The following is a 24032-nucleotide window of genomic DNA, read 5'->3' as shown; positions in this document are numbered from 1 at the left end:
GGCTCTCACCACTGCTGGTTTCGGCAGAAACGAGCGTCCGGTTCAGAGCGGGGTGCCACTGCGGGTGATTTTAGCTGGTTTCAGAGCCTGGCCCGGTGCATAAGAATCTCGCAGAAGAAGACTGGGGTGAGCGACGGGGTATCACATGGCTCATACTTTGGCGCGCTTTCTGCGTCTCTGAGAATAGCTCCATGACGTCACCAAAGAGGCCGGAGGGAGCAACTGGAACGTTTAGGAGCGGCCTACGGTCCGCGTCTTTCAGGACAGCTAGGGAAGCCATAGGTGCCTGTAAAGATGACCATGAGCTCCGTGAAACAGCTGAGCAGAGCGCTTAATAGCAATCAGCGCGAGATCAGTTGCCGCGATCCTGATGACGTCAGCGCTACTGTGCCGCCGTTTGCCTGAAACACCTTGAGTATTGCCCTGGTAAAGAGCAGAAGCTCTATCACGTGCGTGATATGGCCTTCGTAGCAGAGTGGGTGCGCGCCGATTGGGGTGCAGCCCACGATTTCACCACGAGCTCTTGCATGCCTAAATGCCATCTGGTAGCAGCTCGACTGGAGGAGCCACGAGTCTAGTTACCCATCACAGGCTCGTCATGCGTTGCAAGCGAGACTCAGCTCCGAGACGACCTTTCCGAAGACCCTGACGAGCTTCTCCTGGAGGTCTCAGGGCCCTCTTGGTCGGGGCGGTCCCACTGAGAGGCCCAAACCTTTTTCGACGTCGAAGCGACATGGAGTCGTTTTCCTCGCCAGCTCCGAAGAGGACGAAGTTCGCGGAAGCTATAGTCCACCACGCCGACGTCAAACTCGTCTTCGGGCGGGGGAGGGCCCACCAGCGGCTCGCTGGCGGCAGTGGGCCTCATTCCCGCCGTCTTCCGAGCCACTCTGGCTCTGAGGGCGCGCACTGGCAGCTCGGTACACTGGGCGCAAGTGTTGTCCGTGTGAGAATCCCAAGCAGGTCACACAGAACTGTTGAAGGTCCGAATCTAGCATTAGCAGCCATCGGATGCGGAGAGGAAAAACAGGGTGAGTAGTCCTCTATTGCAACTTCCACGATGACTTAGATAAGACTTCTAGCGTGAAGAAAGAGATTCTGACGTAATTTTCGCGCCCATGCATTTTATACTGCACGCTTACCCGCCAGTATTTGCATGCTTCGCGTCAATTGGCCAGCTGTCCCCAGCTGGCGTTAGCCAATAAGATTTCAGTGAAAGTGGAGAAGGGAAGAGTTCCCATATACGTCTTAGCTGACGTAATGTTGAGTTACCGCCTCGAGAGGGAACTCAGGATCTTCAGTCAGGCAGGTGTGTGATGCGATACTGTCAATGTCCTCGTTGTCGTCTTGTAGTTGTTCCATTCGTGACAACATATGCTCTCCACTTCTGTTGGCATCTCACAACACTTGCTACTAAAACACCACCAATTTTGAAGAGATCTCTTTCTCTCTGAGGCTTGAAGACGTGCTGCTGCAGCGGATCGCTCCTGAGTACTTGGTCTGTGTATTCTTGTTCAAATTAATGTGGTTGTGAAAAAAATTCTACGTAGTCTATGGATATATTGAAATCGTCTTCCATTGCAATTTCCTGTACGTCTAAATATGTTTAGATCTTCACAGTGAAAGGTAAAGCTTCTGAAATCTGTGTAAACCATAGACAGTAAGTGTAAACAATGAGTGATGTACACGCGTGAGAGATTGCGTCCGGTGCTTTCCGCGCTTGCACAGACTAAGCCAGAGCGCGCGCACATCACATCAGAAATCACTCGTGCCCTCAGATCAGTTGGACGTGGTTGTGTAGAAGAGGTAAAAACGATATAAATACTGTTTGTTTTCTTACAAAAAATTGCTCGTTTCGTGTCTTAGGTCATCAGTGTGTACTTATGATGGGGAATTGTTTAATTTTGACTCCTCTGTGCATGCTCTTTGAGGTGGTGACCATAGACATCCATTATGTGAGACATAGACAAGAACGGTTGGACCTAAAATGATCAAAATGGGAAATACTGAGGAAACAGAGAAACCTACATGTTGGATGTCCTTGAGGTAAGCTAAAACATACCAAAATTTAATCTGAGAGTGAACTATCCCTTTAAAGTATTAATTTTTCATGTTTTGAATATTTTAGGAACATTCATTTTGTTTTGTATATATTTCAAAATTATTAAAAATTTTGTTTGTTAGTAAAAAAAAAAAGAAGAAGATCTTTAGATCATGTCCTTGGCAGGCTTTGTGAGATATCCCAAGAGATATTTTCTCTTCCTTTCGCCATCTATTTCTTATTGCACAGTTTTCCCTGTTTATCATTGTCTTGATGTGAGAGTGATAGCAGGAGGCAAGGCTGTATCTAAATGTGTCAGAACGGATGTTCTTCAGCAGTTCTGCTTATAGTCAGCCTATTTCTGTAAGATGCTGTATTTAACGATAGGAGGAGATGTCTGTCCGGTGCTGTCTGATGCACTCAGCTGCCGGGACATGAATGAACAACATAACTGAAATTCCTTGATAGTTTTGATACAGTGTTTTAAACTGAGAATGCAATTTTTAGATTCACGCTTGTGGATCTCTGCATATACATAGAACAACCGCTTATGCTGTTTACGGTTTCAGGTTTAGCTCAGGCATAAGTGTCATCTTGAAAGTTATGGACCATATCTATTTTTGCTTGTTTTTTTTTTTTTGAAGAAAATAATGTAATTTTATAGATACATTTTTTGTTCTGTTGTTTTTATATCTAATTCAGATGCCTTCTGCCTTGATTGTGACGGTGATGATATAGAATACCAAATGGAAGCAAGAGCTGAGATTGTGCAAGACATACGTTTAGCAGCATCGAAGCTATTCCATTCCCCTTAAAAACTTTTGGTTTGTAGAGTGGTGATGTGTTTTTAACACTAGAATATATCTGCTGGTAAGCAAGCCATTAAACAAATAAACGTAAAACCGCAGAGGAGAGGCCGCGCTGTGCCATAGCAACAAGATGTTTAAACGAAGGCTGTGAATTAATTAAGCCAATAAAAAGTCCTCATAAAGTTATACAGAGCTGATCAGCCCACATGAAAGGTGATGCCTTTAATGGCAGCTTGCAAATGAAAATGCTACTTAAAAACATATGGTTGCCAAAACAAAAGTTCTGCCACTGGATTTAGCAGAACTGAGAAAGAAGTGCTTGGTGCTCCAAAGGCATTAAAACTTTGCCTCCAGGCTACTATAATACGTTTATTTGGGTATATTATTTTTAGAGAAACACATTCTTGACGAGGAATGCAGAGCCTGTTGTTCGGGAGCATCTTAATTTGCAGGCGGAATGCTGGTCCGGCTCTATGTTGTCGAGAACGGCTCAAGCTGAAGAAGCGTCAGGGTGGATGTCCAGACGAGGCCTGGACCTACGGCCCAGATTCCAGTTACACATGCCTTCCCACCAGGGAAAAGTGCGCTGTTCCGGATGGAAATATCTCCTGGGAACTATCAGGGAGTAGATTATTATAGAAACAGCAAATGTCTTACACTTGTGCGTTGTGTGCTAAATTGCTTTTAATTTTTAATTTTGGCCTGTACGCCCCAGAGTGAAATTCTATGACATTCCTTGTAGGAGGATTCCGGAGTAAAACTGCTCTCTGAAGAGAAAACTTGTACCTTGTGAGATTATTTGAATTTCAAAAGTGTTCAGAATATGACAGAGACTCTGTTAGTTCCATATTATTTCCTCTTGTAGACTGATTTAGGGTGCTTTCACACTAGCACTTTTGGTGTGCACCCGGGCTCGATTGACGTCGGTGTTCGGTTTGTTTGGATGATGTGAACATTGTCTTCCGAACTCTGGTGCGCTCCTGCAAACTGTATCCTTTAACTGAGTCCCCTTAAAAAGGGTGGTCTGGGGTTTGTTACATGTGAACTCAGTTCGCTGCTGATGTGAATGCAATCATACCAAGTCACAGAAGTGAATCGCTATTAATGATGAATTATTTGATAAAAATGTGTGTGTTTCACTCACTTTCCTTTCCTGCAAACAGAGCTGTATATCTTATTTCTGTTCACCTTCAGCATTTTTTAGATCACCTGCAGTACATTCATAAGACAGACATAAGTTCCGTTATGTACTGAAGCTTTGTAAACAAAATAAACGGTTCAAAAATTTTAATTTATATAAGTGCAGAGAGCAATGTTATGCATTTGCTGCCTTCTTCTGCGCTGTCATTACTAAGCAACGGGTTAAAAAGCTGCAGTCTTGATGACGCAAATGAACCATTGGTTCGGTCCCAAATAAAATAATATGAACACAGTCCAGCGGGGGCAGGGGGAGGGGGGAGCAATTGAACTCTGGTTCGGACCACACAAGCGAACCAAGTGTGAAAGCACCCTTTATTAACTAACTGAACTTTTTGGATTTTAAGTGATTGAATTTTCATAGAACTCAAGTTTGTGCTTCATAAATGGCATTGACATCCATTCTCCGTTTGGTTAAAAATTTGGGAGAAATTGCATTGCTCAGAGTGTATTAGAGAAATTCCCAAGTCTTAAAATAACCCTTTTTTGCTCCGCCGATGACGGGTTTTGGGATTCAGCCCGCTAAACACTCCGAGACCTCTCCTTCTGGCAGAGCTGCTTTCCTCTCTGGAAGAAAAGGCGTGGTATGGGAAGATTAGCTCTCTCAGAGCACAGAGGGTCTCTCAGGAACTGAAACAAAACACTCGCTTGAGAAACTTGCAAGTAACTTCAGTGCCGAATTGAAACTGAGGGCAGCAGCGTTATGATGTTTGTTCTCTGCCAGTGTGTATAGCATATTCATCACATTAGTGATTTGTTCAGTTCATTCAGTATGAAAAATGTATGTGTATGCAGATTTCAGCTTTTGAGATCTGGTCTTCCTTTGTTTTTAAAAGCACTGCAGAAAGAGGATACTGACCCAAGGTTCCTGGTGAGAATGTGGGGTGGTCCTATTTCCTGTCAGAGGTCCATGTCTCACATTATGTTCAATGTTACAGTCTGTGTGAAAATCTCTACTACATTGGGCATGATTTTCTTCAGTCCTTTGGAGAGTTTGATAAACCTAGCAGGAGCCCTGCTGTAAAGCTGTAGTTCTGATTTAGGAAATGGACACCATGCTTGTGTATGTGGTGTTTCCTGCTGTGTTATATTGTGGGAAGTAAGTTGCCTGTGGTTGTGAGTCTTGGTGTGTAGAGGCCTTTAAGACTAGTCATTTCAAGCTGATGCTCTGAACTCTTTACAATCTTTTATTCTGAATATTTAGTTTTATTCTGAATTACCAGCTGGAAGACATAATATTTTTTTGTATTATACATAATTGTGAAGAGTGGGGCGGGGCCGAGAGCCGTGGGAACGGAGCGAGGCTGGTGGAGTGATTTGGAAATGAGCGACACCTGCGCCACTTACCGGTCGAGTCCCACAGAGGAGATTGTTTCGACACCAGTGTAACAATATAAAAACCTTCCTAGGCACAGGAAGAAGGAGGTGGGAACTGGTGGACATTTAAATGAAACTTTAATAATTAAGTAAACACAAAACAGCGCAACAGCCCCTCACGGACGACTGCCGTGCACAAACAAAACCAAACACAAAATAAAATCCATGCCTTGTCCTCTCTCCTCCTTCACTGTCGTAGCTCCTCTTTTGAAGATTCTTTGAGGAATAGAAATATTAAAAGCAAGAATAAAAGTATTTATTTTGGGAGAAACATTTACTGACCACAAACTTTTGAACAGAAATGTAAATGCTGTTTTATATTGTTTAATTTAGTTCAGTATCACATTGCCTGTTGTGTCACAATCACAAGCTGAGCTTGCTGTCTATTGTGTACTGTTGAAAATGCCCTTAACAGAGTATGTTGAACTGAGGGCTTCAGTAGTTCCAGCCTTCTCTTTGATGTACCCTTTAGCCATAACTGCTGTTGCATTCAGAGCTTTTAGAAGCCAAACATATCCTGATTTTCATACACAATGAATTTTCACATGACCTGGTGAAAAGCTCAGTAATTTGTCTCTTTTGCTGTGTCATTGACTTTTTTTTTCTGCAAGTTTATACTGGTTTTATAGAAAAGGAGTTCCCAGCTCTTCCTAAATGCTTGGGTAGATTTCAGCTGCTCTCAAATGAATGTCTATTGGAACTTGCTTTCACAATTTTTTTTTTTGTTTGTTTTGTATCTTTTTGTTTAAATGGGTAATTCACTGCTGGCAAGGTGAGCTTTTTTCTAGAAACTGTTTTTCTTTTTATTTGGTGCTACATGACTAGAGACAGAAAAAGAGCTATGGTGTTCCCTTTTGCCAAAATCTACAACACCCATGATTAGGGTTGCAAAAAGGTGGAACATTTCCAGTAAATTTTGGACACATTCAGAAACTTTTTAGGATATTCCAGGGATTTTTGGAAAGTTTGCGGAAATTTTCCACTTTGCAACCCTACCCATGATGCACTTTTGAATTTGGTGCCTCCCCTTTGTCGACTGACAAGTGTGTGAGAATGCAATGCAAAAAATATGGAAGTTGCATCTGTAGTTTTAACAAAAGCCCTGGCGCTGTAAAAAACAGTCAGCTTCTAGGCTTTTGTTAAAACTCCATATAGAACTAATGTTTTTCTTGTTACTCATTCCTTACAAATTGCGATGCATGTAATTATTGTTTGATGTAAAATTATTTTTCTATCCAAGCTGAATGTCAAGAGACTACTATAAACAAGCCATTTGTTTGTTGACCTCCCTCCAAGGATAAGTGCACACTACAAGACTCAAACATTTGTAACATTTATGCATTACATGAAAGTGCAGCTGAAACATTTACATAGTTTTAATGCATTGTTGGATAATTCAACATGCTTTACCCCATTTCTTGTATTTCTTTTATTTACAATCCCCTCAATATTAAGGATATGTGTTAGAAGGGAAGAAATGTCAAGAAAAACTTTGGTGTATGGAAGTGAGAATCCAAGTGTGATGCTGTGAAATAATCAGAGTAATTGGAGTAATTGGATTAATGCATTTAAACCAAATGTGGCTTTAGTGACAATGTCTTGTATGCATTTACACTTCGTCTTAATTAGTCTTAAGAATCATGTCAAATGTGACTCAGAACAAGCACAGATTATTTTAATAGATAAACAAGTACAGAAATAAACCAAGTTCACTGCGTTTCAAATCCCCTCAAACAATTCTTTATAACCCCGCTAACAAACCCATTCATCTCCTTCTTTCAAAGCACTGAGATAACGACACTGCTTTCTGGGCTCTGTTCCAGGGTTGACATAGTTGTTACAGTAAAGATTTGATAGGAGAATAAAGAGATTTTGTGAAATTTGATGATATGATTGCCACAGTGCTTGTTTTCTCTTGTATCTTTGCTATATGTTTGTATTGGCTTGTGTTAGAAGCATTATGATCAAGCAGGCCTTTGTCTGTGTTATTTTAAGACATTGACAAATGTGCCCCAGCTTCTGTAATGTCTTGTTTATTATTATCATTTTATTTTTTATAGATTTGAATAGTCAAAGAATTTCAGTAAAGTTTTTTGTTGTACTTCATTTTAACAAGAACGTTTCAATGACTAAATATATTGTATCTTTATTGACACATATATTAATATATTATATGAGATATTGAACTCTAAAGGCATTTTTTTTTTTTTGGCTGAATGGAATGTGTTGTATGAATGCCATCTGTAGAGGGGTCCAAAGGCTCACGGCAGACTAGTCTAGCATAGCCGGACCTTTGACTGAATGCAACAAGGTCTGGTCCACGTCTAAACTTTTTTTTTTACCCAAAACTGACCACATTGATAGTGCATATACAATTTATTGATTTGCCTTGATTTATGCCTTAATTAACATGCTGACGGCATATTCATGTTGATATATATGGCTGTTTGTGTCATATTCCACATAGTTTTTTTTTTGGAGCATTCCAGAATGTTTGTGCAAAAAATGGCAAATAACATAAAAATCATGCCTTGACATTTTTGCCTCCTTTGTTGGTGTAAAGATTGCATTTAAATCGCAGGGATTGCATCACTTTGGTGACATCATTGGGATTTTGAGACCATTGCTAAGTCATTCCACCTCTCAGTGCTTTCTTTCACATTAAAACATGTCATTCTTATAAAGTGCATGTCCTTGGTGTTGGACCATTGTCAACTTTTTTCCATTCTTGTTTTTTTTTTTTCTTGCAGTGAAATCCAGGAAATCATAGAGGTGTAATACAAATGTATTGTTGGTTTGTTTATTTGATTACTTTAGTCCAGTTTGGAAGGCATAGCCATATGATACTAGTTATGTGCTAAACTGCTTTAAAATGAAGGAAAGCTGTTAACGTCACTAATTGTGGTGGTGTGTCAAAAATGTGTTAATGATGGTAATTCCAAGGGGTCATGGAATCTCAACATTCCTCATCGGTCCACTCCTCTCATATTTCACATGCCTCCACGGCATGCAGATTTTATGTAAGTCCACATGGCGGGCTAGCCTGTAATATATCTCAAAATTGTCAAAATGTTTTAATAGTGAAGCACATTTACTTGATTAAGTGCCTTGATTTTCAGTAACTCGGGCCATTTCTGTGAGGCTCCTTAGGGATTTGAACATCGTTAGAACATTCAGAAAGAAAATCTAAAGCCATGCACTAGACATTTCTGATTCAGATCCAATTGAAGTCTGACAATTATTAATTTGGATACAAAGATATTTGGAATTAAGGGCTTATTTTACTAACTGTTTGCAGGTTCCACAGCTTCCATGGAATTCTTTTCATAACCCTGAAGTTATCTGGCACAGACGAAGAGTAGGGTCAAAGCACACAGACAGTCCTACTGCGCTCCTCAGGGTAAACAGGGGTTAAGTGTTTAGCTCAAGGGCATGGTGACTGGGATTTGAACCAGGAATCCTCCTCAGCTCTTTCCAACATGCCACCAACCAATGAGGGAAACTGTGATGGAAAAAGCAGCAAAAACAGAAAGTTAAAATCCTCCAGGAAATGTTTAGATACAAAAGGCATTATTCATCTCAACTAAATTTGACTTGATCGTGATTCGTGTTATCACACCAACCAAAAAGTACAATGGTAGTATATGGTTTTTGAATAACTAAACAAAGCAATGTTTTTTTTTATTTTTATTATTATAAAAAGTAATGTTTTATTTAAATAGGCTTTTTTTCTCCAATGCAGTTTTTTTTTCAGAACTTTTCCAAATATGATTCTTGTTACATTTATATTCCATTAAACTCTGTTTTAGTGTTTAAATTAAACCTGAGTAATCAAAAACCATGTCTAATTGATTGCAATCATGACATTTTAACTTTTAATAAATTGTTACATTTTATAACAGAAATTACATTAAATTATTTAGGCTTTATGAAATTAGTTTAAACCCCCCCCCCCCCATATTTCAGTTTATTTTTATTTTTCCAAATTCAGAGTTTTCGGTCTTAGTTTAAATAAAGTCAAATAAAAACATGTCTAACAATGGAATTCATAAAATGTTAACTACTTCATTATTTAATAACTTTTTAATTATTTTAACTACTAAATTATATAATAACTTTTTAATCAGTTTTCAGTGCCAGTATTTTCAACATCGGAAATTCACAGGGATACAGAAATTATTTCAATGAGTTATTTGAGCTTTACATTGATGTGGTTCATTAAAAGTGTGAAAAATTATTTGTGCAGTATCCAGTGTCCTGCTTGTGTTTGTGGGCCGTAGGGCAGGCCAGCTCTCTGCTGTGTGGAATGTGTTTATGGGCCGTCTCTTCCTGCAGTGCCTATATTACACACATTTTTGACCTGGGGTGAGGAGATCAGTAGCTGTTGACTGACTGAGCGCACATTCATTAGTGATCTCAGGAGCGAATGCTCCAGATTCTTCAAATGTCCACACAGCTTTGTTTGACCCAATGTGAGTCTTTCTACCAAATAGTTTTTGCACACATGCTTTTAAAACCCAGAAATACCTGATGCATATCACATAGTGTTGTGACAGTAGCTTAGGTATTATAACGCCTCAACACTTTTGTGTTGAGTTTAATATGTTGTTTTTTGTCACTGGCCGGTTAAGGGCAAGTTCTCCAAAATGTTCCTGTACTGCACAGATTTGAGGTGTTTTCAGTTGTTCTCTCTGTATTCCTGTAGGATTACCAAGCCCCTGACCTTTGCTGACTGTGTGGGCGATGAGCTTCCTCTGGGCTGGGAGGTGGTGTATGACCAGCAGGTGGGCGTCTACTACATCGACCACATCAATAGTAAGTTACGCTTTTCAGTTTTGTTTTTAAATGTCATATTTTACACAACTGGCCCATCTGGTCAGTTCTGTTAAACTAGAGCTGTCAGTGAGTTGAATTAATTGCATGATATGCTGTTTAATTAAACAGCTGTCAAATAATCACCTAAAACAATATTTGCTGAGAAAGTCCTCCAAATTGCATTCAAAAGCACAATTCGCCTTTAGAAAGTGGATAACTAAATGGTGAATAGACACACACACACACACACACACGCACGCACAAATATTATAGCCAGTGCATTATTTGAGACACTACTATGAAGCAATAATAAAACATGTATAAACATGGTACAATGTCCAGAAACCGTGGTAGTAGCATGATCACACTTTAGTTTGTAGGACCAGTTCTCACTATTGACTTTGACTTTTGCCTCATTTATCTCCTACTTTGCTGCTCCTTAATAGTTAGAAAGGGAGTTCTTAAGTTCAGGTATGGGGTAGGACTAAGAGATCTAAAATATGGTCAGGCTGATTCATAATAAGGCATTAATGTGTGCTTTATAAGTACTAGGGATGTTCTTTTGAACCTGTTAACCGTTAACCCGAATTTTGGCAGATTAATAAAATCAGTTTAAAAAGTTAAACGTTTTAAAAGTAAAAGATTTATTGGTTTAAAAAGTCATTTATTTATTTAATTTCAGAAGTTTATCAAAATATTTCAAAAGGTTTGCTACATGGTTAAAATACGCGTATAAACAAATTGTTTTTTGTTTTGTTTTTTTATAGAGAAAAAAAACATTAGTTGCGTATAAGTTGCATTTTATAATTTAATTCAGAAATAGGCCAAATGCAGACTCTAAATATTTACAAACATTATAATAAACACTGTAAACATAGCTAGGCTATTTTAGTTCCCCTCACTCTACAACGAATCCTCTCAATTAACAGTATTTAGAACAAGAATTAAAAATATAAGATTCTACAGCAATATAAACGTCAAGCCAACAGGAATTCATTTGGGCTTAAAACAAAAATGGAACCAATGTTGGGTCTTTCATTCCACACAAAATCAAATGTTTCTGTATTCGCTATATTTGGATTATTATTTATTGTGAAGGCTACTTCACTAAAGGTTTACCTTTATTTGTATACATTCACAACAAAAAAAATATTTTGTAATATTAGCCTAAAGAGAAATAGGATACTGCTTTCTGCCGTCTGGTTTCCTTGCGCGCAGCACAAAAATCAACCCAAACTCTGCATACTAGGCTACTTGTTGCAAAGTTTTTCGTAAATTTTCGTAAATTATTTTTACTTAATTAATTATCTTATTTGGCCTATTTATTCGTTTGCTGCTTTTTGTACATGAAAATTAATTCCCTGGAAACAAATGTTAGTATTTTCAAACGGTCACAGACACTTAGCTATCTTCTAATTTAATTCAATACTTATTTAAAATAATCTTGTCTGTTAACGAGCGTCAGTTGTCGGTTAGGAAAAATAACCGAAATGAACATCCCTAATAAGTACTAATAAATAACCAATATTCTAGTAATATGCATGCTAATAAGCAACTAGTTAATAATAATAATTGTTATAATTGTTTCCACTATTTTTGTATGTTGTTCTCACTATCATTCTGTCTGTCTGTTCTAATATATGTGCTTCTTTGTTTACCATTTATAGTTATTGAATACTTCTTTATGGAGTACTTTATCATGGGTTATGGCTTTAATACTGTGATTATGTTTCTCTCACCCAGAGACAACCCAGATAGAGAACCCTCGCACTCAATGGCGTCAGGAGCAGGAGCGCATGTTAAAAGAGTACCTGGTGGTGGCACAGGAGGCTCTCGATGCCAAGAAAGAGATGTATCAGATCAAACAGCAAAGACTTGAGCTGGCACAGCAAGAGATGCAACTCTTCAACCAGCTCACTCAGGACGACAACCGTTCAATCACCAGCTGTGAGACATGCATCACATCCCACTTTAATCACACTCACATTACACACACTGCTGATTCAGCCGTCAAACATCGCACCAGTCTATTAGTCATATTGTGTGAGGTTTTCAATGAAGGCATTGTTACTCTAGGCTTATTTCACTGTCACTCACTGGCTGCAGTCTGTTGCTTTCCTCACTCGTACTTCCATGGCCTCCTCCCTTCCTCCTCTAGTCCAACTCACCCCTGCTTCTCCCTTCACCTTCCCTTCCCTTTCCTGCCACCATTCATCAGTTATGCTCTTACTTCCTGTTTCTCACTAAAACATTTGGGCGCATTTATTCATACCATCACTTCCAGGCAAGTGTACATATTTTTGATTTGTTTAGAAAAAGTTGATATTATAAAATAATAAGGGTATTATTATTATTAATGGTATAGTTATTAATATTATTAATATTAAAGTTCATGCTAAAATTTAAATTCTGTCATTGTTTACTCCCCCTCATGTCATTCCAAACCTATGAGTTTCTTTTTTCTGCTGAATAAACAAAAAAGTCAGTGGCTATCGTCACCTGTTTGGTTAGATGAAAGTGGTCACAGAATTACATTTTTTTGGGTGAACTATCCCTTTAATATTAATAATACATATTGAATTCTAAAATTATTAAGATTATTAAGCGTTTTTCTGTAGAAAAACTTATGCAAAACTGCTGAAAAAGGTTTTTTTTCACAGAAATATATAGGGTGAGTGTGAGCACTGTGTGCTCATATGCTGCCGTTGTCATCGACAAAATTTTTATGAATAATCCTCTTAAAATTCTAAATATTAACATAATCAAAGCAGAAATATCGGTAACACTTTATAATAACTGCATGCTATTAATCATTAGTTAAGCATTAGGAAACAGTTAATTAATCATTTATAAAGCATTAATAGACATTTATAAGCAGTTTATGAATACAGATATAAATGCTTTATACCTGTTTTAAAAGCATATCTATAATGTATTTAATAATTATTTTTCATACTTTATTAATGATCAATTTATAATTTCTAAATTAAGTATAGCATTATTTACACACCAGTTATTAAGGAGTTGTTAGTGGTTCATAAGATCACTTTTTTGGTAAGAAATTGTAAGTAAATGATTAATAAACTATTTAAATGTGCATTCATACATCTTTTTATTCAGACATATAGTAATAGTTACTTATAGTGTTAATAAATGGTTTATTAACATGTATTTCTACTGTAATTCAGGGTTAATTCATGTAGTTGTTAGTTAACTATTTTTGTGAGCTCATCTAAAGTGAGGACTAGTTATGCCTTGTAAAGCTTTTACAAATGAGATTTAAAGGCTGTTAATATTTATATGTTCTGTATCACTGTGTTGTGTTTGTTTCTGTTTTTTTGTTTAGAAGATAACTAAGCCTTTAAATATCCTTTATAAATGCTTTACAAGGCATAACTAGTCCTCACTTTAGATGAGCTCACATAAATAGTTAACTGACCACTACTAAATGCTTTATAACTACCTGAATTTACTATATTTCTTGTGATCTTATGAATCACTGGCAACTCCTAAATAACTGGTTTGTAAATAATGCTATACTTCATTGAGAAATGATAAACTGATCATGAATAAAGTATGAAATTACACCTTATAGATATGCTTTTAAATCAAGAATAAAGCATTTATATCTGTATTTATAAACTGATTATTACTGTCTATTAATGCTTTATAAATTTTGAATTATCTGTTTACTAATGCTTAATTAATGATTAATAGTATGCAGTTATTATAAAGTGTTACTGAAATATCTACTTCTCTCTCCCTCTCAGTTTTAGAGAATATTTGAAAACTGGCAAATATCGGCCAATGGCGATATATCAGTTGACCAGAAAACTTCTCTGTCCCTCTCAGATGTTCCTCACTTTTTCCATCTTTGTTCTTTTTTTTTTTTTTTTTTACACATGCATATCCAGCTTTATCAAAAAAGTATTGGGGCAAAACAATGATTTCGTGACACTTTAGAATAAGGTCCATTATTTAATGTAACTAATTTGGTTAACATTATCGAAGCAAGAACAATCCTTCTACAGCATTTATTTATTTAAATTATTTATGTTAATTTAAACATTTACTAATGCATTATACAAAAGTTGTGCTTGTTAACATTAGTTAATGCGCTGTGAATTAGCATGAACTAACAATGAATAATATATTTTCAATTAACTAACATTAACAAAGATTAATAAACACTGTAATAACATATAATAACAAATATATGGTTCATTGTTTGTTCATGTTAATTAATATATTAACTAACATTAACCAATGGAACCGTATTCTAAAGTGTTACTCAGATTTTATTTTATATAGTTTTACTATATACTGAAAGACACATGTCATGGTATTTACATGGGCACTTGTGCATATCTAATAATAACTAACTAAAACTAATGCGTATCTAATAATAAAACATGGTTTAACCATGGTACTCTTTGGCAGATGTACTGATTTCTTAGCTTGATATTTGAATAGTTCTGATTGGTTTGGATTAAATGACTTTAACAGTACATGCATAATACCAAGTTACAGTCAGTGGCACCACATGAGCAAGATGTGATTGTGAATAAAATAAAATAAAAAATTGACAAATTTTTCTCTTTCATAGCTCACTCTGGTTCCTCTTCAAATGCAAAATATGACCCTGACCAAATCAAAGCGGAAATCGCCTGTAGGCGTGAGCGGGTAGGTCATTATCCTCAGAGAACAATGCCTCATACGTCAGGCCCAAGGGGGGATGCAGGGCCCCTCATGTGCTTGTGCTTGTGTTGATTGTGTGTTTGCATATGTGTGTTGAGGGGAGGTGGGTACCTTTAGGAAGAAGAGGCCTAGGTTTGGGTTCACTGCAGTGTTTCTCTAGGGCAGAGCTTGTTAGGCCTCTATGAATAAGTGCAGTACTACAGGAAAAGTCATTGTGTCAGAAAACTGGCTCGAGGATGATAAATACTACCTCTAAATCTGTCGTATTAAACGAATAAATCACACAGATGTAAGAATTCAAAAGATTTTTTTTTTTTTGTTCCAAACCATATTATTTGTTTTCATTGGAATACAGTAGGAGAAATCTAGAAGAATATTTACACAGCTAGTTCATTTTCATCATGGCACAGCTTCAGGTTTGATTCTTGCATTTCATTCTGTTCCATACTCAAAACTGTTAGTCGTAGTGGTTTTGTCGTATGACAACATTCGGGTTTAGCCTGAGAAAATATATAATAACAGAATTTCTGAACAATTTGTTAAAAGACTTTTATCATAACTGATCAAAAAGTGAAAAAAAAAATGTTTTTTAGGAAATAAACTCTATAATATGTCATGATTGGTCTACTGTGGCCTGTTACCTACATATCTGATGGTTTCCGCTGTATATTGAATGACCCTACATTCCTTCGTTGTGGTTTTGGGAGGGCTGTGTGTGTCCAAAGTCGTTTTAAGTTTCTGTGTATGTTGGGCGGGTCGGGAAAGATTATACATATCTATGCTGATGACTTAATCTTGTTTTGCAGTGGTGGCTCTGAAGGGAATCCCGCAGTGTGTTTTGATGTGTATTGACTGAGTGGCTCTTGTGTCCACAGCTCTCCAGACTCAAACAGGAACTGGCACAGATGAGACAGGAGCTGCAGTACAAGGAAATGGGAATGGAGACCCTACAGGAGTGAGTTAAACTGAGTTGAACTCTGCCGCACACACAGCACGTGTAGTTTACAAATTAGTATGAAATTAGTAGCGTTTGTTATGGCAAGCATCACTATCAGGCCGTATTTAGGGTTGGCGATTAGGGTTATGATTTTTGTCTGGTAGATTACAACTAGAAGTTGAAAAGGGAAAAGAATGTAATAGAGTGCATATATATATATTTTTACTTTGGAACACCCTGACAGCCACTCATATTTTGTTTCATGCATAAATATTGTAAAATGTTATTATTTCTTCCTGCCCCCAATCTTTTTCGTGATTTATGATACATGACCCCACCCTGTCTTTTAGTTTAATTTCCTGCTTTGTCTTCTGTTTCCTGTTTATTCATGTTTCTGGTAGGGTAGTTGTCTTTTAACTGAAACTTTTCCAAGTGTCCACAAACTTTGCTCCTTGGACAGGTTCAGTAAGTGCACATCAAATGAGAGGCAGCTTATGATGTCACTCTGTATTTCATCACTAGTCTTTTCTATTGCTCAAATCACCACACTCATATGTTAATCAGCAGAACTGTTTTCAACAGTGATAATAATGGCAAATGTTTCCAAATTAGCATTTGGAATGATTTCTAAAGGATTGTTCCACACTGAAAATTTCAGCTTTGCCATCACAGGAAGAAATGACGTTTGAAAATAAAATAAACTACAAGTTATTTAAAATTGTGATAACATTTACAATATATTCGTTCTAATTGTAGTTTGTTCATTTGGGTTGGCAGTTTCAAACAAACCCTACCCAATAGCTGTTTTGCTAGCACTCCAGTAATATTTTGCTTTTGAGTTCTTCATTTAGACAAAGTGGTCTTTATAGTTAGTATAGCAGTGTATCTTCTAGTGCATTCAGGGCTAATTTCAGCCCAATTTTCTGTATTATTCAGTTCAGTGGAGCAGAAACCAAACAGTTACCAGATACCAAACTCCAAAAAAAAATCTGATTCAATAACCTACTTCATGTCTGACTAAATGTAATGTTCTCATACTGTTTTCAATGCTAAAATGGAACAGAATAGTATTTAGGGTGCTGTGTTTTAAATAACCAGTGGAGCTGTTTGTTGGCTGTTCTGTAATGTTTGTGTAGCATTTTTCATGAATTTATGGTCCAGGAATGTGTGTGGGGAATTTTACCTAAACCCACAAAAAACTTTTTGTGTGTGTGTGTCTGGAAAAGGAGACTCCACCTCAGGAAGAGGATGCACCAGTTGACTGTGGGTTGCCAAGGCAGGAAAAGAGAGTCTGGAGTAGAGAGAGAGAGAGAGAGAGAGAGAGAGAGAGAGAGAGAGAGGAGGGGTGGGAAGAGACGAGGAGGGGGCAAAAAGTGCTTGAAAGCATTTTGAAAAACACAAAGATATCTGGCAGCAAATTCCTCTCTGCTTCCTGCATCCCAGAGAGGGCCCTTATCTCTTAGATAGAACACTACTCTTTGGTTTACTTTTTTAAATGTCAAAGAATCCATAAAAAATGTATCAAGATTTCCACAAAAGAATTAAGCCGCTCAACTCTTTTCAACGTTGATAATAATAAGAAACCAATGCAGAAAATTAGGTTCATTTCTGAAGGGTCATGTGACACTGAGAATTCAGCTTTGCCACGGCAGAAATAAATTACATTTGTAAATAAAAATGTATTCTAGAAATAGAGAACAGTTAAATTGCAATACTATTCCAAAATATTTTTGAAATTTTACTGTATTTTTTATCAAATAAATTAAGCTTTTTTTAAGCTTTAAAATCATTAAAAAAAAAAAAAAACATAAAAAAATAATTCTGTCCCTAAACTTTTGTGTATAATATATACACACTATACTATATATATTATAGAATGGCTATTAAAGGAATAGTTCACTCAAAAATAACAATATTTTATAACTTTTTATTTACTCAAACAGTTGCTGGTCGCCCTTTACTTCTCGAGTACGGAAAAAAAACACTGTGGAAGTCTATGGCTACCAACAACTGTTTGGTTACCAGCATTCTTCAAAAAATAATTTTGTGTTCAACAGAAGAAGGAAATTCCTACAGGTTTGGAACAGCATGAGGGTGAATAAATAATTTATTTGGTGAACTATCCCTCGTATAACTTATAGTTCCTAATAAGCACACTACATTGGTTAAACTTAATTGGCGAAGCTGATTACTCAAAGTAGAACTGTTTAATTAATAAAGATGAGCATATTCCCTTAAACAGTACACCATGTATCTTATGACTTTAGGTAACCACATTTTTTCAGTTTATACTAAAACCTAACATGAGTGTAGATGAGAGAATAATCTTAATTTAATACCCACTTTATAAGAAATGTCTTCACATATCTGCAGGGAAACATATTAAACGTAAATTTGGATGGTATTGATAAGTTCACATTATCCCTTCCCTTTCATCCTTCTTTTTCTCATTCTACATCTTACAAACTAGCAGCCGGCATGTCTGTTCTGTGTCACCACTATTGGGGTGGATGGGGTGGGCAGATGTCCGTAGTAAGGTTGGAGGTTTGAAGGGGGTAAACAAAGCCCTGCTTGTGCGGAGAGGAGGAGAGGAAGAGGCAGGGCAGGCAGGCTGACAGTACCTGCTGTTGGAGGAGGGTGGCCTGCAGGAAGTGGCTTATGGCAGGAGCTCAGGCTGTACGCCAGAGACACACTCCTGTTAATATAACCATCATATTCAACACTTTCAATGTCATATGTTTCATTTCTCATCATTTCATGTCCATTATCATCTGTATGAAAGCTGAAGATGTTATTGTTTTTTCTGTTCAATAGTTTGAGAGACAAAGTATTTCATAATGCTTTCCTGTGCAAACTGATGTACAATGAGGCATTGAAAGGCATTTTTATAACTTTAAGACATTTTTTTAAGCTAGTTTAGCTGGTTGTTTCTGTTTCTAGAATGGCATCCTGTTTCTCTGCCCAACATTTCAGGCATTACACTCTGGAGGATATATATCCCACAGTGCTTTGGTGCATTGGAAGGCAGACATTCCCTGACGGGAGGGTTTTAGTGCGGTGCTCTCCAGTTTCACTTGCCTAATTATTATGCCTTTGAGACTAGAAGCTGGTTTAAGTTAAAACAATATTATTCCAAGACGGATAAATGGTTAACCAGTCTGTTAGACACTAGGCAACTTTTAATAAATCGAAGATCTCATCTACCACTGCCGTCTATCTCTCACAGTTTCTCTTCAAAAGCAATAGTCCGATTTTTTTTTTTCTTCCTCTCTCTTTAAAATTCTCACACAATACTGTATGACTTAGATGGTGGTATAGTAACTTTTTTGTCGAGCAGTGAGGTTGGATTGGCTCTGGTGGTGTAACGCCCTGTTTGGCGTAAATAAACTCTGATGTCATTGCTAGTTTAATTCTTTATAATTAGCTCAGCAGCATGAGGATTCTTTAAACCATATGTATATGTTTATGAGCATACATATCCTGGTGCATGCAGAATAGAACACAATTTCAGTCTACGTTTAGACTCATCCGCGCTACAACAAATAGTGTTTAACAGCGAGTCACCAGAAATGATGGCAAATGTCTAGTGCTTGATTTGATCTTCTAGAGCTCCAATGCATTACTTTGTGTAAGAAAGAAACCTGTGAATTTGTATTTTCTGTTCTGTTCTTTTCTGCTCACTGTGGCCCATTAGCAATTCATGTCAGCAGATTAACAACATGCTGATGTTTTTTCCTTGTGTGTTGTCTTGAGCAGAATTGATCGGAAGATGTCCAGCAGTCAGACCAATTACAAATTAGATGAAGCACAGGCCATCTTCAGCGAGCTGCGCAGCATTAAAAAGGCCATCAGCACCGGCGAGAAAGAGAGGCAGGACCTCATCCAGGTTAGACAGACCCAAGTCCATCATCTCCATAGATTTGTGTGTGTCTGTGTGTCTGTGTGTCTGTGTGTGTGTGTGTGTGTGTGTGTGTGTGTGTGTGTGTATATATATACACACACACACACACACACACATATATATATATATATATATATATATAGAGAAATTAATGTCAGTGTTATTTTGGTTTCACTGAGATTCTATTGTATTTTTCAATTTAGAATTTTATTTGGGGTTTTATATATATATATATATATATATATATATATATATATATATATATATATATATATAGTATTCTTATATTTGTTTTCTAGAATTTAATGGCAAAGTAACAAGTTAACACAACATGTAGTGTCAATGATTTAGAAGATTCACTCAGAATTGTTGTTACAGAAGTAAAATGTATTGCAGACAGAATTTCATGTCAGTGTTTTCATTTTGGTTTCACTGAGATTCTGTTGTATTTTTATTTTTCAATTTATAATTTTAATTTAAGCTTTATTAAAAAAAATGGTCCCATTTATTATAATTGTTTTTTAAAATATATTTCTATATAATTTTTTATATTTTTGTTGAAGTTTTAGTTTATGTGAATTCATCAAATTAAATTAAATGAAAATGAGAAATGTTGCTATATATATATATATATATATATATATATATATATATATATATATATATATATATATATATAATTTTATTTCAGTTAAAATTGAGTTTATTTCAAGTAGCAAAGGTTTCCTTATGATTATGGTCTTTAGTTAGTATGGTTTTAGTTCAGCTGTACTAAATGCATCAATCCTCACTGGATAGACATTGATATGTCCCATCACCTTCAGCTCCCTCTCAAATATCTTTTATTTTAAGAGGTGCTGCCATCTTGTGGCCACAAGTGATCACTTCCTGTTATGAATATCTCTTTAATTTGTTATTCTTTTGTTGTGCTCAGAGCCTGGCCAAGCTGACGCTGAACTTCTGTGACTCCATTAATGAGGTGGCCAACAGTGCAGAAACCTGTAGTGTGCAACAGTACACAGACACTGGCTGCCAGACTGATCTGATGGGAGAGGTTTGTCAGGATTTTGCTGTTGTCATTGTTTTACAACTGAAGTTTGTTATTTTATATTTGAAATAAAAAATTTGTGTCATCACAGAAATACATTTACAATTATCATGCTGAGTCCACTTAGTTTTCTCTCCTACAGTTTGGCACCCAGGACCCAACACTTCTTGCAGACAGAGTCAAACTCAGTTGGCAGTATGAAGAGGCTAAGAAAAAGTAAGTTGATTTGCAAATATGCACTGCATAACTGTTAGAAACAACGGACATATTGCATGCTGCATAACAGTAATTAATTTTTTTGAAATTATTTTTATGAATAACCTATAAACAGACCTACCATAAGCTCTCAGGTTGTTAAAAGTATGTATGTACATATGACTATACAGTATGTACAGAATTCAAAATTCACTGTGGTTTCTGCATCATTAAAAAAAAAAAAAAAGTTTTTTACATTTATTATACATTTGCAGTGCATCATGGAATGTGTAATGTATCACAATGTTAAGCACACAGTCTTCAACATTTTTTCTTTCATTTTTAATATATTATAATTTTATAATGATGTGATTCATCTTGGAGTTGGTTGTTTTGGTTTGGAACATTTAGAGGAATTTCTTTAAATCCCAAAGGGGAAAAAAATGAATGCAAATCTTTTTTTCCTGAACCCGGGCTGCCAAAATAAAGTTGGTGGTCACTGTAGCATTTTTATGCAGTCGCGGAAATATATGGTCAGAGGTTGTTGTTGCCATATGGCATTGTAAAGGGGTGTTCTGACAGATGCCAGGTGGTCAGATACTGGCCAGTATCTATATGATATTGTGCTTACTAAATATGCATAGAACATAATGTTATTATATGAATCTCCACCCATTTTTATCTACCGTGTAAAAGATGATTCAGATCACTATGAAAATAGTATCACGCCTCCCAATATAAAGTGATTTCAATCATGTGATTTCAAGAAGCTCAAGAAGTTGACTAAGAAACTTTAATTCAGGCCGGCTGTGATTCCTGAAAGTATAGTCATGTGGCTTGTCCGCTGCCTTTAAGGGAAACCCTCTCTGGATTTGCCATGTAATAACGTTGCTACTACTTCACTGTAGATTTTAGTGGTTTGTATTAAAGTAGAGTGGATTGATGTGGCATACATTGCAGTTGGAATCTTCTGTATATTTGAGGAGGAACTGATGCTGTAGCTTTTGGCCTCTGTGCTGTAACAGTGGCTTCATGCAAACCTTTTTACAAGATGCATGTTTCCATGGAAACAGAGCTGGCCATAAAGTGTGAGGTATGACCTCAGAGAGAGAGAGAGAGAGAGAGAGAGAAAGAGAGGAAGTGAGGGGGGAAAGGGGTAAAGAGAGTGAGTTGAGAGAGGAGAAAGCTTTGGAAACTTGCATGCTCTTTGCCTGAGTCACAATATCTGTACTCCAAAAGTGCAGAAACACAATTTCTCAGGTCAAACATAAAGCTGCAGTCTCTGTCTGTTCTTTAATTTTTTTGCCATCATTTTTACATCCTCACACACATACATATTCACAAATTTACATTATTTTCACGCAATTATTCATGTATACTATTATAACATTATTAATTTTACTATAAATAAAAATTTCAGTTTTGAATTTTTTTCCCCAAAGATCCAACCCAAAAGTAATACTGCGAACTTTTATATATTTTTACAATATATATTAAAATATTTTTAGTGTCACGCGATCCTTCAGAAATCATTCTAATATGCAGATTTGCTGCTCCAGAAACTTTGATTAATTTATTATTATTTTATAAATCAGTTGTGGTGCTTAATATTGTTTTTTAATATTTAATTTTAATACTTTTTCAGGATTCTGATGAATAGAAGGTTCAAAAGAGCAGTGTTTATTGAAAAAAAAAGAGCAGCGTTTATTGAAAAAAAGAGCAGCGTTTATTGAAAAAAAAAAGTCATTTTTGATCAAATTGAATGCATCCTTGTTGAATACATTTTTTATTTATTTTTTTTTTAGTAAAAAAAATCTTACTGACTTCAAACTTTTAAACATTAGTATGATCAGTATTGAATTTATTTAATACAAATCATGTGTAGCATATGCGATCCCAACCATTTCATCATGTCTTTTATTTGAGTTGCTCTCGCATGTATCTGCTTACAGACATTCAAATTGATCCCTTGTCTCTCAGGATGTCCAGTATTCAGCATCAGCTGGCTCAGCTGGACAGTGAGAGCTGGTCTGGACGTGCAGAGGCCGATCGGGATTGGGACTATCTGCTGCTGCTGCGGGAGAAGGAGGCCCTGCTCCAGGAGATCACTCTACTGAGCCAGCAGCAGCAGCAGCAGCAGCAGCAGCAGCACTCCCCAGACACACTGCTCCAGCTGCAGGAGGAGAAACACAGGCTGGAGGAGGAGGTGCAGAAAGCCCAGAGTGTCCAGAGTCAGGGAGCCAATCAGAGGTCTGCTTTATTTCTTCATATACAGTCACGACCGGAATAGAATAGACTTATTAGATAGATTTTGTAGATGTTTTTTTGTAGCATGTTTAGTCTTCTAAATGAAAACTGATCAAGTGTATCTGTTTGTGAATTCGGAGGAATTGTGAAGGGCTACTTGGCAGGTTCTGCAGACCAAGTTACATCAATGTGAAAAAAGAACATCTGCAATAGCATGGCAATAAAGAAAAGCACGTCCTGTCAACATAATATACCTCTACCCAAAACATGGTGGGAGACTTGTGTATTTTTTATCGGAAAATCTTGCTAACAGAATAGTTCAGTAAGTTTTGTAAATGCCCGCAGAGGTAAATAAGGGACCCCTCATCTCCCCACTGAGCAAAGCAGATGTCCTTGTTCCAGCTCTGATCTGCTCATTGTGAGCGTCTTAGATCTTAGACTTCAGCTGAGACGTATAGGGGTTGTTTTGCCATATTACGTCAGTATACATATCAGCTTCCATATCGCACCTGCATGTTTTTCTGTCATGTTATGGATATTGATCCACTTCTTTTCGTGACATTAAGAGCCATAAAATGATTAAAAATTGCTTTTTCTTATGATGGTGAAAATTAGATTACATAAATCTTATACTGCAATAGTCTTTCGCAGACGATGCGCTTAAATCATCCCCACTTTTGCAGAACGAACAGTTGAACATATTAACAAACAGTCTTGCATTTGTATTTTATTTTATTTTTTTATTTCAAAGTGTTTTTATTGTTTTAAAT

General features: G+C 36.7%; 1 protein-coding gene across 3 annotated transcripts in view; it reads left to right on the top strand.

Moving 5' to 3' along the window:
- LOC113050576 (protein WWC3-like) overlaps positions 1-24032 on the top strand; it is a 44915-nt gene that overhangs the window by 12032 nt on the left and 8851 nt on the right. For all 3 annotated transcript variants that reach the window (XM_026213671.1, XM_026213672.1, XM_026213670.1), the window contains exons 2-9: positions 10127-10236; positions 11980-12183; positions 14843-14919; positions 15810-15889; positions 19628-19757; positions 20707-20826; positions 20963-21036; positions 22996-23265. In XM_026213671.1, the coding sequence (XP_026069456.1) occupies positions 10127-10236; positions 11980-12183; positions 14843-14919; positions 15810-15889; positions 19628-19757; positions 20707-20826; positions 20963-21036; positions 22996-23265 (1065 nt within the window). The remainder of the gene's footprint in view (positions 1-10126; positions 10237-11979; positions 12184-14842; positions 14920-15809; positions 15890-19627; positions 19758-20706; positions 20827-20962; positions 21037-22995; positions 23266-24032) is intronic.

Source organism: Carassius auratus, chromosome 31 (genome assembly GCF_003368295.1).
Source record: "Carassius auratus strain Wakin chromosome 31, ASM336829v1, whole genome shotgun sequence".
In the NCBI taxonomy this organism is placed as follows: domain Eukaryota; kingdom Metazoa; phylum Chordata; class Actinopteri; order Cypriniformes; family Cyprinidae; genus Carassius; species Carassius auratus.
Note: the sequence above shows the minus strand (reverse complement) of the source record. Positions and strands in the feature narration are given on the sequence as shown.